General features: G+C 37.2%; 2 protein-coding genes across 3 annotated transcripts in view; both read right to left on the reverse strand.

The window, feature by feature from the left end:
* The window catches only part of eps8l2 (EPS8 signaling adaptor L2), a 30,268-nt gene extending 18,433 nt beyond the window's left edge, over window positions 1–11,835 (reverse strand). Inside the window, exons 1-3 of one of the 2 annotated variants that reach the window (XM_014993839.2) lie at window positions 11,569–11,835; window positions 5,225–5,275; window positions 4,804–4,850 (exon numbers count right to left, since the gene is read on the reverse strand). In XM_014993839.2, coding sequence (XP_014849325.2) covers window positions 4,804–4,850; window positions 5,225–5,271 — 94 coding nt within the window. In that variant the 5' untranslated portion in view covers window positions 5,272–5,275; window positions 11,569–11,835. Of the gene's footprint in view, window positions 1–4,803; window positions 4,851–5,224; window positions 5,276–11,555 lie in introns of both variants that reach the window. The other variant, XM_014993840.2, reaches the window with a different exon arrangement.
* Window positions 11,836–12,856: 1,021 nt separating this feature from the next.
* LOC106921861 (transmembrane protein 80-like) lies at window positions 12,857–16,226 on the reverse strand. The gene is made up of 6 exons (XM_014993847.2): window positions 16,172–16,226; window positions 16,023–16,039; window positions 15,825–15,918; window positions 15,641–15,733; window positions 15,334–15,535; window positions 12,857–14,249 (listed from the first exon to the last, which is right to left on the reverse strand). Exons 1-6 carry the CDS (start codon window positions 16,188–16,190, stop codon window positions 14,237–14,239), a joined length of 438 nt encoding a protein of 145 aa, XP_014849333.2. The 5' UTR covers window positions 16,191–16,226; the 3' UTR covers window positions 12,857–14,236.
* Between the last annotated feature and the right edge of the window lie 572 nt (window positions 16,227–16,798).

The raw sequence follows: 16,798 nt of genomic DNA on the forward strand, positions 1-16,798 counted from the left end.
GCGTCCACAGAACTGAGTGGACATTAAATCAGACAGGAGGTGGACTCCACTTGTTATATAAAACTGTTTTTGAAACGTTTACAGCAAAATCTTTTATGGTTGTTTTCTCCTTTTTCTGTTGTTGTTTTAAAATTGAAACCATTGAATCTTTAAACCTGTAGATTTTTTTTTCCAAAGCAAAAACATTTTACAACTTCTAAAAGCCAGAATAAAACAAGAACACATCAATCTCCGCAGTTATTAATGGCCACATGCAAGCGCCAGATGTCCTCGCAGAAGCTTAGTTGGTGCTAAATGAGCGCACCAAAGTGATTGGACCCGTTTAGCAGGTGAATATTATAAAAGGCAACAATTAAGACATGTTCCTATAAACTCTGGCAATAGCTTTCATCTCTAAATTTCCATGTTCCATCTACCAGAGTCAACATTCTGATGTCACACCGGGTTTTGTCTTCATAGAGATACATTTCCTATTGTTCACTTTATGTTGACTGCAGCACAAAAGTCCTGTTGTTTGCAGAACACTTAAGAAAATATATGTCAAGGCTCAGTGAGTAAATTCCAATATTTACCCTTTTTACCATCGTGACAAAGAGCTCTTCATGGAGCTCAAGCATAACATTGAGTACAGATTTAAAATGCGGACGACTTTATACCGTCCAAACGATGCAACCGATTGCCTTCCCTGTTCCCTCCATTTCCTTCCTGCTTGGCTCTCCGCAGGTGAAACAAAAGCGTCAGGTGTCACTCTGAAAGCCGAGCTCGACTAATGTCTTATTAATGACTGACATTAATTCCAATCAATTCACAGCCCTGCGACCGAGTGCAATAAGAGCCACTTAGTCGGCAGACGGGCCGATCTGCAGAACTCTCCAGAGTCAATGGTCGGTGATAAAAACACAGCACCCTGGCAGATTATCAGCCTCTTACGTGACCCAGATCCATCGGACAATCACTTAAACACCACGGAGTTTGATATTTCACCTCAAGCAATCCGATCCTTACAAAACCGGCACTGCTTTCAGAGCTAAATGCTTATTTAGTTAGATTTATGAAAACACAATTACGTCTGCTGCAACAAACAAAACAGATAAATGATACAGTAAGCTGACATTTGATTTTTACAAAATAATTTCTTTCATGTGTAGGAATAAATGCACAAATTCAAACTTTGTAGCTAATTTCTGATCTCTGGTTTTATAAAGTTTTGATCTGCCAATTTTGGCCACTGAAACCGGCCTTAGCAATTGATCTTTTTTTACAGCCTTCCTGTCATGAGCGATCAATAATTATTTGTAGTAGTGTGATGTCACACTTTGTGCATGAGAAAGAAGTTGTAAAACATGATTTTGGATATTTTAAAATTACTACAAAAAGTGGATAAAAATTGCTTTTGGCATCTTATGTTAGCACAATTAGAGCTGCTAAAATTACCAAAACTGCTGTGCCTGTGTGTTTCCCCTCCAGATTGCATATAATAGATTTACCTTAACTCTGAGGTGCTCTAATCCAGCATGTTTCATGACTGACAGAAGTTGAAAGCTCATAGTAAATACAAATTTAATTTACACAGTTGTCTGACTTTCTGCTTCCTTTGACTTCTAAGCCTTCGTAACTCAGTAAAATCAGAAAAATTGCAGTTCAAGGCCAAATGTAGAAGAAGGCAGTTTCCAGCCGCCAGCCGATTTCTTGGTTCCCTCCTTTACATCTGCATTCACAAAGATACCTCACCTGAAAGCGTCACCATCAACATCCAAAAAGTAAAAGTAAATACGGGAATCAGAAGAGTCAAACCTTTCAGTTAGAGACCTCACCTGTCAGAGACATTGTCCAGAAAAACTTAGGTTGTTGTCTGAGTGTTTTGGTCCTAAGCAGAGCAACGATTAGTCTGATGTTCTCACTTTCTGCTTCAGCCCACAGAAGCTGATAACAGATCAGGCAGAAGGACCTGATCTGATTTGCATCACTTGTCTGCTGCACTGTTTGAGTTATGGGGGGAAGTTTGCATATGTGAGATTACACTGCTGCATGTTTATTAAACACTTCATCCAGGTCTGTTACAGATAGACAGTCCACAATATCATCTGAGCAAAGGGAGGACAGGCGATCCTCCCTCTGATGGTGGCGGTGACCATCTGTTGCTCAGTTGGAGCGGAGCAAGAAAACAACAACTAATCACACGTACAGCAGGGTGTCGCACAGATCACCAGTGGGTTGCTTGCACCCTGTGGATATCTGAAAGACAAATAGCTTAACCGTGTTTCAGGTGCAGCAAGAAAGACTCTGAAGATACTTTGCAGCCGTTCAGCACCGTCTCCGGCTATTTGAGCCGGTTCTAAATATAGAAGCGTGCAACCATGAAAGAGCGTTGCCCCGTTGCACCTTTGTGTTGTTTCTATTTGAGGCGACTCTTTGACACGTTGGAACATTTTTCTCTGTAGAAGGAGGTGCCGACAGGGACCAGTGAGCTCATGTCTCAAGCAAAGAAGGGAGGGTCAACAAGCGAATGAGATGGAGAGTCTGCCTTTTCCTTTCCACTGCTCAATGTGCCTTTTATTCACCTGCCATGCATGGGTATCCCCACCCTGTTCCAGCCGCACATTAAGAACAGGCACACCCTGCACTTTAGCTCTTACTCCCTCACACACACACATTATGTTTTTCCATCTCCGCAAGGACTTTGCACCAACTTCTATTTATTTTTCATTTATTTCTATAGCCTAACCCTAACCTTGGCTCAATTTAAGCCTGTCACGATGACGTTTTAATTGTCCCAGAAATTATTGCGATAAACGATAATATTGTTGTTTTGAGACCATTTTCAACTAATATGGCAATAATATCATAATACCAAAAACTTTAATTTCCAGAGAACGTTTGTCACTGGAACAGTTAGGCATTTTAAAAATCCAAAATAAATAAACAACACAATTAAAACAACATATAAAATGGATTATGAATTCTCAGCAAAACAAAACAGCATTTTAAAACATGTTAATTATTAGGCTCAGACAGGGAAGATATGCAAAACTGCTATTTCACACTCATTTTAATTAATCATTAATTGATTTATTGATTATTGTGATACGCTTGACTCAATTCCCCCCTTCTTGTCTAAATAAAAAGCACTTCTTTTTGTGTCGTTTAGGCTTTGGGTCTTCACAAAGTAATATTTGTTGGAAAAATGGGCCTCACAAGATGAGCAATGCTAAACACACATTATAAAAAACAAACCTTAGGTAAGCTATGGCAACAGTCAGAGAATATCTCTTTTTTTTTTGCCAGCACAAATATAAATGAATCACTTACATGCCACACCCTTGTATTTAAAGAATGCACTAAAACATGAATGCATCCGTTCATATGAGAAGACACTCAGAAGCTAATGCATCCCATTGCTAATCCTTGCTGTACCACATGGGGAGCCGGAAAGTCCAGTTTCCTTCAAGAATCCTTTCCCTCCCATTTGCCCTAATTTTCTAAATGGGTGTCACCAATTGGAAAAAAAAAAAAAAGCTCGTTCAGCACAAACATTGGTAATTATTTTCACAGCGATTATGCACATGTGTTTAATTGGGGAGGGATTGTGACAGCGTGGTAAGGTCATACAACCCCAGCTACACGTCGCACATGGCGACCTCTGGGTTTCCTGATGGGAGTCATTTGCATTGGAAGTGCAACATTATGATTTGTGTCCATGGCAGAGCGGATCTACAGCAACAAAAGGTGTGGAGGATTCAAAATTGTAAGGAAGACTTTCTTTTGGCACAAGGGACTGATTTTGAAATGTAGCAGGTGTCAAGTTATTCTTTCCAAGTTGATTCATATTGCTAGCATTGAAATATTATCTTTCATGAGAGTTTGATTTGCTTGGATTCGCTCCACATACACTTCTTCGGCGCACCTGCAACCTTTTAGTGATATCAGTCCCATTTTACGCCATTCCTGTCAGTCTTGACACTGTAAATAAACTGAATTGAAAATTGTTCACACTGGTTGAGAGACAGTAGGTAAGCTATGTTAGTGTATGAAGAGGATGCTTGTAAATAGTCAGATTAGCTTAAATTATTAGAAAAATGACTGTGCTGTATTTACAATATAGCAGATCTTGACAATAAAAGTAAAGGAACTTTTATGTGCTTATTGTTGTTCAGACAATAATCATTTGCTTAGCTAGACGGTGAATAATAAAATAGATAAATTACAGAACTAGCGCCCATATAATGTGCCCACTTTCATCTCAGAAAGTAAATAATTGTGGCTCTGAGGCTCAAATAGTAACACTTTTATGAAGGCACTTTAAATTTTCAAGTCATGATTTATTCTGTTAGAAGCAGTACGTTTGAATTGATTAAGATGGGCAAATAAAATACAAAATGAAGAGCAATAGTCTTTACATACAACATAAAACTAACCCAAAATCATAAATCAATTTTTCAACCAGGGCAACAAGAAGAGTCCACTTGCTTGAGTTTAATAATAACAACTGAGGACAGAAAAACGTTTTATTCCTATAGAAAAATTTTATTCCTACCTAGATCTGACAGGTTTACAATTTTCGATGCTCTTTGCAACTAGGATGTAAGGAGTTAATAAATTCAAGATAAAGTTGTCTTGTTTCTATAAGAACTATTCTTTTAATGGTAAACGTGTGCGACCCCCTAAATTACACGATTTTAGCTGTCAGCAACCTGTTGTGACAACATCCAGCATTAAAGGTAAGCAAAGACACAGGCTAGAGGTGTGTGAAAGGACAATCTTGGAAAAAAAGCCAACAGTAAAGAAACACCTCTACAAGCTTACCGTAGAGGGCCTTGGCGCTGAGCTTGCTGTCCGATCTGGCCACTCCACTGTAATGACAAAAGGAGGAGATGGGGTTACGCTGGAAGCCCTTCATCTTCTCTCCCTGAATATTAGACCCTCAAACGCTTCTGATAAACATAGGACAGGGAGCAGATTGGACTACATTCAGAGTGAAGCATATGGACTGGAGGACAGAAAGAGAGTGGAAACAGGAGAGAGGGAGGAGAAACAGAGGGGGAGCCCAGGCAAAGCAAACAACTCTGAACAGAGCGGCTCTGTGCCCAAAGTCCCTGACCCACACTACCTTCCACAAACTGGGTTAGTGATTCTCTGCAGCCAACGCAACTCGACTCAGTCTGCACGGAGAAAGGCAAACAACCACAGGAAAGCAGCAGAAATGTGTGGAGTGTGTGAAACTCACTTGGCTTGCCTCGACAGAGGTCCTGGGGAGTTCATGATTTCAGGCATCCACCTGGGTGAAGAAGCAGAGAAGAGGACAGTCAGGATAAAGGTAAAAATGAGAGACTGAAGAGAGGACGCATCTGGAGGAGAATTTTGTCACCACAATATTTTACAACATGCTATAGATTTGCAATCTAATAAAAAAAACACACACACACAAAACTGTGAACTATTTTCAGTTTTTTACACGTAAATATTTCAGTCCAAACCAAGTTTAATAAATCCCTTACAGAGATATACTGAGTAAAGCAAAAAACAGTTTTTCAATTATGGGAGAAAAGCTCAAATGTGAAAAAAGTCCTTAGAAAATGAATTTTGCTTCAGCTTTATGGAAAGCCAAAATTAACACCTAATAACTGCCTGGCATGTGAAATTCAGAAACATTTAGTAGGACCTGTTTGGCAACACGAAGTAGACTGAAAGATGTCAGACAGCAACACATCACACCATATAGTCTAGGAAAATTCAAGAACAAATGGAAAGCAAAGTCAGTTACATCCATTAGTCTGGGAAGGGTTACAAATTCACTTACACAGGCTGAGGAGCCAATCATTAACCAGGCGATAATAGCAACATTAATCCCAAGGAGAAAAGCAAGCTCAGCAAAAAGGGGAAAAAAAAAGAACTTTGGCACAAAATTGCCCCCAAGATTTTTGACATAAAACTAAGACACCATTTCAGAAAACGAGCACCTGGCTGACAGACAAGCATGATGGGTGCAGTGGCTCATGGCCAGTTATTGCAAACCCTTTATAAATGAAATTACATTAAAAACCATGTATCCACTTATGATATCCATGTCTGATACTTGAGCTTGTTTGATGATTTAAAACATCCAAGTGCGACAAAACGTAGTGACTGATGAAATCTGTGAGGGGAAAACACATTTTCACAGAATGTTATGGTTTTATAAGGAACAGACTAAGACTTAGAGTAACAACTGCACAACAGAGTGAGAATTTTTTTGTGTGCATATTTTTAAGTTTTATGGACAACTGTACAAATACTGTAGCATAAAACTGTATACAGTCTAATGTGAAATAGGTTTTCTTAGCAGAACTATTTGTAACTTTTGAACATTTTCTCATTTTGTGACTTTACAACCACAAACTTCAATGCATTTTAATGGGACAGAGTAACAAGTAGAGCAGAACTATGAAGTGGAAGAAAAATTACACTCGTGAACAATTTGAAGTCTCATTTGGATTTAGGGCTGCCGTTTGACTGGGCCACTCAAACACATTACTATGCTTTGTTTTAAACTTTTCCACAGTAGCCCTCACTTCATACTTAGGGGTTTTGCTGTAAGGTGAATATCTGCCTCAGCCTAAATACTTTTGTAGCCACCAAAAATAGATTTTTTTCAGTATTTCCATGTATTTTAACATTAATCCACAGTATGACTTCTGGAAGCAGTTGGATGCAGCTAAATATCAAAATATGAAAGGATTTTTCACTCAGCTAGTGAAAAAGTTGAGATTTTCACGAGTAAAAAATATACACTTAAACTAAGTTTCATTCTTCTTTACAATGAGAATCTACATTGTGTCACAAAAAATTCCAAAAATATTCAACTCTGTGATTGCATTGTGAAGAAAGTATGAAAAAGTTGAATACTTTGGCAGGTCGCTGTCTATTCACACATTCTTAACATTATGATGTTAATGAGCTCCAAGCGTTTTATCAAGTCAGATCTGAAGTTGAGGTGTGCACCTTGTTCTCCTGCAGCTGCAGGTGGGGGAGACAAAAGCAAACAGCAGGCTGATACGTTCTGTGCAATTAGATCCAGTCCACTGAGGGCCATGCGTGCATAACGAAGAGCGCATTAATTTAGATGGATTTTTCACACCCAGACACACAAACTAGTTGTCTGGCATTATTAGCGCGTCTTCTAAGAACACAAAGCAATGTGTAGCAGAGCCCGGCTCGTAAATCTGAAGGATGAGGAGGAGCAGAGAAGAAGAAAACAAAACCTTCCCACGCCCTTCCGCCTCAGGCCTTTGGCTTAGCTGTGAACGCGTGAAGAGACAGGTTACACAGCAAACCCCAGATCCACAGGCCTATGAGTGAACAGCCTAATCAGCTGAACCCAATAATATGTGCAACAAAGCAGAAGTGGGGTCTATTAGGTCTTTGCTTTTATTGCATTATTAAATCCTAATAAACGTTTGTTAATGAGAAAGGTGAGCAACAGTTAAGACTGTAGATAATAATCGTCTTATTTGACTTTTAAACACCAAAGAGTCACATCCTGCTGTAAGGCAGCAGCTCTCTTTGTATTATTAACAGGTAGCAAGAGGTTAGGATCCTGTGTCACCAGCAGATGTTGGCTGCAGGAAACTGGTCTTGTGTTCGACTCTCTAACATCGATCGGCCGTAATGTGTGGCGAATCTTACGTTTGCCATACCGAATAACTCATACTGTAGCTGTTGGTAGGACATTAACACCCTGTGTGACAGTTGGAGGTGTGTTTAAACAGCATTCTTCATGGAGATCATAAAAAACAGCTTAAAGCAGTAATCTTCTCAAATCCTCTGAGAGAAATAAAATGAAAGCTCACACCCACACTTTATACAGCTTGACCCCCCCGCTGCTTAAATCTGCCATGACAAAGAGTATTTACTTTACTATAAGTGAAATCTGCTACAGACCGCTCTTCCTGCTCTTATCGCTCCGGTCATCACCTCTCCCTGCTATTGTTCACGGCTCTCTGGCCTGCTGCCAGCGTTCAGGAGGCGCCCGAGGCCAGAAGAGGACAGGCTCGGTGTCATGTATTGTCAACCTCGCAGCACAAGGCCATCTGTGCACCTGCATCTGCTTGTTGCTGAGCAATGACAGCTTTACCTCCAAAGTACAACGTCCTGCATGATTACTGGAAAGGACCCCAAGATAAAGAAAGAAATGACATGAGAGAAGAAAGACTGTAAAAAGGAAAAGAGGTGTGGAGGGCACATGGAAGGAAAGACAGACATTAAAACGAATCATATCTTGTGTGCACATGTATAGCAGTAGGTGCCAGTGGGTGTGGAGGGCACTGTGAATGACCAAGATACTAAAGAAAATGGCTTGTAATCCAGATAAGCAGAACTTTACAGTATTTCTAATTTTACTCTTTATCTACTTATGGTTATATCAAGAGGTTGAGTTTAAACTGTTATGTAATAAGGTAATAAGGCAATACAGATTCAATGATCTTCTAGCTTTCAAAAATGACAAATTATTTGAGTGAGCAGGTGATAAAATGTGACATTAATCACCGTTGGTTGATAATAAGTGTCAAAAACTAATATATAACATCTAATTAGTAATTAATTACTTACTAATAAATAAATATGTTATCCATATGACATAGATATAATTTATATAATTTATTATTATCATTAAAAATAAGAAATGATTATAAATAATACCATTTATTTCTTATGAATGCACAATGTTCAAGCTCTTACGATTAGACGTGAAAATGCAGGCTACACATATGTAAGTAATTCATAAATTACTATTAATCACTACCTCACAATTTTTTGGACATAACACATGAAAGCTGAAAGATGTTCAACTTCTGCCACTATTGCTACTGTCGCCATCGTGTCCCATGTGTTGAATTTCAACACGATACGATACATCGGATGGCGATGACTTTCGCCTGTTGCTATCGTTCATCGCTCCCCGTGTGTTGAGCACGATATTGTTGCTGGAAGAAGTGCAACAACTTGTGCAAATGCGAACGGGTCAGTTAATATTGACTGGGATACAAATGAGTATCTTTGAAAAATTCATTATTCTTGTATCGATTATATCAAAATATCGATTATTTTGAAAACCCTAATCTAAAGGCAGAAATGTTAGCTTAAAACAACGGAAGCCGAGACAGAAAAAGGTCACGGGTCGGTGGTGTGGATAAATGAGGCTGTTTGTAGAAATAAGATTAAGAAAACTTCACAGTGCTTGCATCGAGTCTAGACAAACATTTTAAAAGACTCTACAATATTTACAGCTGTGGCACAGAGCTGCAGAACATGAGCTTTATGCTAAAACCAAAGTAATAATTCTAGGGCAATGAACTCCTCATAATATGGATTTCAATTCTGAGAAATATACTTCATAACTAAACCAATGCTAAATAAATCATTGCAGTGGAAAATAAGTCAGTACTTACAACATGTGTTCTTAAGAAGCTTGTATTTCCTGAGCTAACAACAACCTTTAACATAAAGCAGAACCTGAAACCACTGACAGCGATAACTTGTGTAATCTCCACCAAAATCTAATTTTCTTCTTACATGAGCAACCTGGACTTTGTCCCACGGACCCTGAAAAGCATCTGGAAAGAGATAACACATATCTGATCTGAGGCCTGAATCAGCTCAGGCTGTTGTAAATGCTGATGATTTTCCCATTAAAAGCACCATGATTCACACGTCAGTGCGGGAAAATGTGTTGGACACTGGGTAGTTGTATTTACAATGAGTGAAAGCACACGACACCACTTTCCTCTGACTGCAGAACTAAATGCTGTAATTAAGACTAAATGTGACACTGAATATCCTGATGAAATGCTGGAAAAACAGAGCCGGATATATGTTACAACTCCAAAATAATCACATATGAATGAAATAGACATTTTCAGTGTTCTGAAAACAAAACAAAACAAATATAGCAGAAGCACTTCATATTCTCTATGGAGGTTCAAAAGTGAGCATTTAAAAAATGAATATATGATTTATATTTGTAATAAATTTTAAACATCTGAGACAAAGACGAAATATACCACGATACAGTCAAAAATGTATTAAAATATATTTTGCTAAATAAATCAGCCAAAAAGCAGATGCATTTTTACAGTCAGTCAATTATTGCAGGACATAATTTTGTTTCACCTGTCAGAATTAGGGGGCGGGACTAGCACTGCTGCAGTTGCAGACGATTGGTCTACGGAGGAGTTCCAGTGAATCTTAACCAGTCAGATGCCTCTCTCTTTAACTAACCATGGTATCAAATCAAACTTTTTCATGGTGCCTTGCAGCATGAAAACTAAGAAATATTTGAATAATACTGAAAAAATAAAAATTATATATATTTTTTTCAAAAATATAAATGTATATACATGTATTTCACACTGAGTTATTTCAGATGAGTTATTTAATAAGACTAACATCACCAAACTATTATCAATCTTTTTTTTTTTTTTTTTATGAAGCTGTCTTTCTGGACTAAAACCAAAAGTGCTGAATTGCTTTGTGTTAATTTGGACATATTTCTAACCCATTATGTTTCATAAAAAGTTAAAGTTGCTCCCTTAAAAGGCCCTTAAAAAAATAAATAAAGTCACCTTATTCCAAACTTGATAAATAGTCAGTTATTTTAATCATCGCTCAATTATATGCTTGGTGTGTTTTATATGCATAGGTGAACAATGGTCCTTCATCATCATGCTTCATCATAGTTGGTGATCTTAGTTGGACATTATGTCATAATTCAGATTAATTATGACATAATCCACAATTCCAGAGTTTATTACTGCTTGGAGCATTTTGTGCAGACATAATTTTTTCTAAAGAAAGGGTGTGCCTAAAAGTTCTGGACATCAGCCCTTATTAGATTGTGGTAAAAATGTTACTGATAATACCTTATGGCTGCCTTTAGTGGTACTAAAGTCCTCTAGTACTTTAAATAAGTACTTACCCTACTTTGTTAAAGGGTAAGTGTTTTTTCTTGCCACTACAGAGCGTTCAAGCTCTGTAGTGACATAATAGAAGATGGACAGTACAGTGAATGGAATTAATAAAACTAAAAAAATGACAAAAGTTCAAACGGACATCTTAATTAACCCATCTCTGTCTTAAACATGAGGTAGCCATATTGGATTTTGAAGCCTAGGTTGATGAGAAAATGTCCACCTTTGCAACTGGGGATTCTTCATGAGTTCAACTATAGTTGTTAATCAACTAAGCAGAAGAAGAAACTTTGTTTTGATTGTTTGTTTACACAAAACAGAAACAAATCAAGTTTTACTGCTTTTAAAATGTCTCTAATTGTAGTGACTCTTAAAACTGCCACTGCTGATACACACATCTTTGAATCTTGATAAAACTGTTTATCCTAAACATTCACCGTATTTTCTAATGAAGAAGCACAACATCAACAGATTCCGTATCCTAAAGACTCAACAGGGTTTATTTAAACCTTCAGGTGATTTTAATAAACATTTAAAAGGCACAGTGAATTCAGAAGAAAACCAAACACACTAAATAACGTTGATGATTTCAAACAGTGCATTTGTCACCACCTTAGCAACTCACGGAGAAGTTTTGCAGACTGGGTGTTTAAGTTGACACACGTGGGTTCAGACAGCGCCTCCGACGTCAGCCGACCATCCTAAAATCTTCTGTGCAGAACCGCAAAAAGAAAGGTAACTCCGCAGGGAGGAGAGGGGGGGAGGGAAGGCTGTCGAAACTGTCTAAGTCAAACAGCTTTGGTTTTGCAAGAAAAACGAAGACAGGTCCGAATGAACCACCTGTTGCGAGCTGTCACTTCTAAGAAAACAGCAACTGAAGGAGGAGAGGCGGTACAGGTGAGAGATGGTGACTGAGCAGGTAACTCAACCCAAAGGGGCGGGGCTAACCTCAGACCTCGCTTTGCTGGTTGTTTAGAGGTTAATTTGTCTCGAAATTTACTGCAGTCACTTTAAAGACATTTTTCCTCTTTGATAAACAAAAACTGTGTACTTTATTTCCTGCATGCTGTTATGTATGTCAACTTGTGTTGAATTGAGGGCGGTTCCAACCCTTCTTGTCTCACGATTTGATTGGAAGAATTTCTGTTGACATAATAGGGAGTTCCCCCTTTTTATATAAAAACGATAGTTTTTTTTCTTTCTTTCACTTTAACTGGAAAACAAGTATAGTATATAATATAAAATAAGTATTTGTAATTAAATTAATTTAATTACGCAGTTTCATCTGCAGACCTTTATTTCAAACAAGGTTATTACACTAAATAAAATCAAGCATACAATAAAACTATGCATTGCAGGCTTAATAGATAAGATAATTTAATTTTTTTTAAAAAGCAGAATAGAAATTGAATTCTATTTAATTTCAAAAGGAGTTAGAGGAAGGAAATGCTTATTAAGTATTATCACTGTTTAGCTCATCCTACATCTATATCATCCACATGTCTATAATGGTAAATACCTATATAATTAGCTAATCGTTTATATTATTGCTATATACAGACTAACCATAGATATTTATACTTATATGTATATTACACACAACTAAAATGTAATTGTTTAACGACCAAAATATCACTTATTATTGTGCATCATATGTTGTTGCAAAAGTGTCGTTTTAACATGATATTTTCAACATATTTATGTTTATTTCAAATCACTGCCCAGTAATTCAAGTAAAATAAAACCACTGACACCAACTGTGCATCAGTGTTTAAGCTGTGGAGTAAAAGGAAAGAAAAAGAAGAAGATTAACTAGAAGTGATAAGTTAAAAATACATCCACAATGAAATGTTCAACTTTTACATAGCAACAGAAAATATTAAACAAACAAATAAGTAAAATCACTTCAGAAATGTGTTGCATTGTTTTATTATTCAGAGGCTTCTTTTGTACACTAAGCAGAGACTGGTCTAAACTGGCTGGATTCCTGAGGGTAATTGCATGGATCGCTGCCCAGGTTCCAGTATCACTAGCTAACAATGACCTCTCTTTGGTCCCTCCAAAGAAATTCATCCACACAATGCTGTTCTTATGCAGTGCAAATTACATGAACAAGCAGTCATAGTGCTTAAACTGAAAGCCAGAAGAAAAAGGCACCTCTTGGGGCATCAAGGACAGACGTACAGCGTGGCCGACCTACAGTCAGTGTTTATCTGTGCTCACCTGTTGCTCAACCACAAGCACTCTGATATGTGATTTGTTTGGAAGGTGGTTACTTTAGGAACCTTGTCACTGGGTTTGATCATTAACCTCAGCTGTCAGTACTGAGAAATCTGTTTGAGGAAAGTGGAGCCATAAAGGACAAACACTGAAAATGAGGTAGACACAGCCAGGAAGGCGTTGTAGAGGACACAGGGTGAAAACACTAGGGCTATTATTTGTTATTTCATATTACTGGGCCATGTTACGTTATCTCACAAAACTGTTTTGGATTTAGGCTGTTATTGCTGTGCATAAGTTCAGACTGTGGATTTTCACATTGACTAAAGTTTGGTCAAACCTCATTCAAACACTAAAAACAAGCATTGTAATAAAAAAAAGAAACTAAGTACTAAAAATCTTCCATTTTATTACATTTTAAAACTATACTGCCATCTGCTGGACAAACTAGGTAATACATGGAAACTATGGAGGGATCCAAGTTACAGGATTTCTACAGATTTTTTTTTTAATTCACAACAACCAAAGATTCTTGTGACTTTATGGCAGATATTTCTACAGTGGTCAGTGTGTAAATATTGAACTCACAGACCAAGAGACTGGAAAGAGGGACAGAAAGGCAGATGAATGATTAGATGGATGGTTTAACAGACATTTATACATTGGGATAATGAATGAAATGTGAAAATGCAAATATTTTCTATATTCTCTCCTGTTTCAACATTTATCCAGACCCAGAAATAATTTCAATCAGACTTTTGACTTTTCCTGACTGATCAGAAACCATGGGTTTGACTTGAACACAACCAATATTTCTATTACTTTTGTTCCACTTCCAGCTACATAAATACTTACAATTAATTAGTCATTAAGTCATATTTAGTACATTTTTTCATACTTAGCCTGCAAGAATGAAATAATTAAAAAAGAACAAAAGTTTAATAAAAAAAAAAGAAATTACAATAAAAACACTCAAACTGTCCAAAAAACACATTCATTTCATAAATCTTGTTTTCTATCTGTGAAATATTAACTTCCTATTTGCTGCAGGATATATGGTGGTGAAGTCTTCTTCACAAATACTCTCTGAAACAAGAAAGAAAAAAGATGTCATTAAAACCACTTATATCAATGAATTATGCTTTTACCTACAAGGTAAAAAACAATGCATTATCTAAACAATCTACACTGTAAACAACAGAACTATTCAGCAACACTTTTGGATCCATCTCTTCAGCCCCAACATGATTTAAAATTTATTTCAGAAGGAAAAAAAACTAAGAATGTGCTGACACTCTATCAGGTATATGTGTCACTCGGATAAATGATAGCCATATCAATAATGCAGGCGTGTCTTAAAGGAGCCATACCTGAACAATAGCCTGAGAAACAAAGAAAAGCTCACTGTTGTCAGGTCATTCAGAACAAACATATGAGATGTTGATTACGTCAGGATATCTCGTCAATCACCATAAATTGAGTCCTGGTGTCAATATCAGATAAAGAACTGTTTTGTCTAACGTTTGACACCAGATATTATAATTTGCCAGACTGTCTTTTATTTCTGGTAATAAACAGAACTTGCACAGTTGTCTTTATTTGTACTGATTTCTGAAGTTTAGTTTAAATTTCTGACAGAATAAATTCTAAAGATTTTAAACCAGAGCTCAAAAGAGTGACTTGTGTAACCTTAGCATTTTACCTGCAACACCAATATGTAACACATCAGTAAATCTCATAAAAGAGCGTAAAATAAAACATTGTCAACCAGAGGCAGTTCTAGATTAAGTTTACCACGTTTACCACTGTGTTTACCAAGACACAGTGTGGGACATGTGTCTTTTTATGAGAGTGCAGGACAAAACAAAGGTCAATTTAATGATACATTGTCTTCTCAGATTAAGTCACACTTCTCATTAGTAGCTAAAAACACACATAATCACCAACCTGTCTTTAATTCTTTAAACTATATATTAACAAGATCTAAAGTTTTAGCTGCCAATCTCTGGTTGAATTGACATGGTGGGTGAGTTTGGTCAAAGATGTTACCGCATGTTAACAACCGATTATTGTAATTCCCATAACGTTTTCCTCTCTTAAGGAATCAGTGCTGTAAAATAACAAAAGAAAGCGACACTAGAGGCTAAAAATGTCTATTATTGAAACCAACCTCCTAAATTTGGCCAGGGTGCTTAAAGCAAGGACTCCATCTGCACCATAGACAGTGATCAACACACTGCTGATTATCACGTCCGCTCTCATGACGTAGGTCTGCCACACCAGGAAGTACACCGCCAATAAGATGGTTGCTACTGTCATAATGAGGTTCCCAAACATATAGCTGTCACTCTCCGTCAGATTGCCCCTCGCACCTACAGTGAAGTCACCCAGTGAGTTTCAAAAATCTTATTAACACGCTGCATTAAAAGTATGTGTCAAAGTGGCTCGGTGTGCAAAGTGTGAGCGTTTTTCCTCACCCCAGTAGAAATGCAGAAACTCCAGAGCAGCAAAGAGGACCAGTAGACCAACATCATTTGTCAACGCATCAGAAGGATACGGCAACTCCAAGCCTAACATGAGCAAATGATAGTAACTGTCAGTAGTTATATAAAACACGTGCTGGGATAGAAATGTAAAAGAGTAACACATGGCATCACGGACTCTTTTTGATGATTAGGCTGAGAGTGAAGAGGAAATAGAAGACGAAATAGATGCTCGTCAGGTTCAGCAGCAGCTGCAGGGTAACAGAGGACAGCTGGAGGCAGAGTTAAGTATTACTGTCTCTTCCAAATATCAGGTTGGACAAGGTGTGTTCATTGTTTTCGATGTGTATCTCTTTAACAACTTTAAAAAGGATACCGAACCCGCAGACATTCCTGCAAATTAAAGTAGACACGTCAAAGTGAAGCAAAACAGGCACAACAACAACCTATTTAGGTACATTATATTCATTTTGATAATGTTTACGCATCAGAACGGTCTATAACCATAGCAACGAGTCCACCTACCTGGTCCTGGAATCGCCATTTTGATTTTCCTCCTCGAACATTCAAAACAAATACGTCTCCATCTGCTGGCTGGAGGACGTACTACAACATGAAGACACTTTCTCTAAATAAAACTGAAATAACCATGCATTCCCAAAATCTGACATCTACGAGCCTCATTATCAGATTAAATGTGCTTTAAGATTTAAATAATAACATTTAAGAATACTAAGCACACTTTTCATGTCTTTTTAATGGTAAAATGTGGTATTCTAATCTTAAAATGTGATTTTCAGTATGAGCAGAAAATAACAGAAATAAAGGTTGGCTAACATAATCACGCTATGTGTAATGAACCTATATAATGTGTTTCACTTATTGAGTTATTGAAATTGATTAACTTTCCAGTAATATTCAAAGTTGTTGAAAATAACAGTTCATATGAAAATTACATTTGTGGTAATAAATATAGCTGTACATCCAGTGAATCTGCTTATTTGAGTATTAATTTGATGTTGAAAACATTCAAAGCCATTTTACTTCAGAGTGTACAAGAAAAAACACAAAGCAACAACAATAATTAGAAAAATATGATAATAAAAATAACAACTGATCATTTCTCTAAAGATCATTTAACTTTATCCACAA

The sequence above is a fragment of the Poecilia mexicana genome, unplaced genomic scaffold (assembly GCF_051168715.1).
Source record: "Poecilia mexicana isolate PSO_F unplaced genomic scaffold, ASM5116871v1 scaffold_6, whole genome shotgun sequence".
NCBI classification, from domain to species: Eukaryota; Metazoa; Chordata; class Actinopteri; order Cyprinodontiformes; family Poeciliidae; genus Poecilia; species Poecilia mexicana.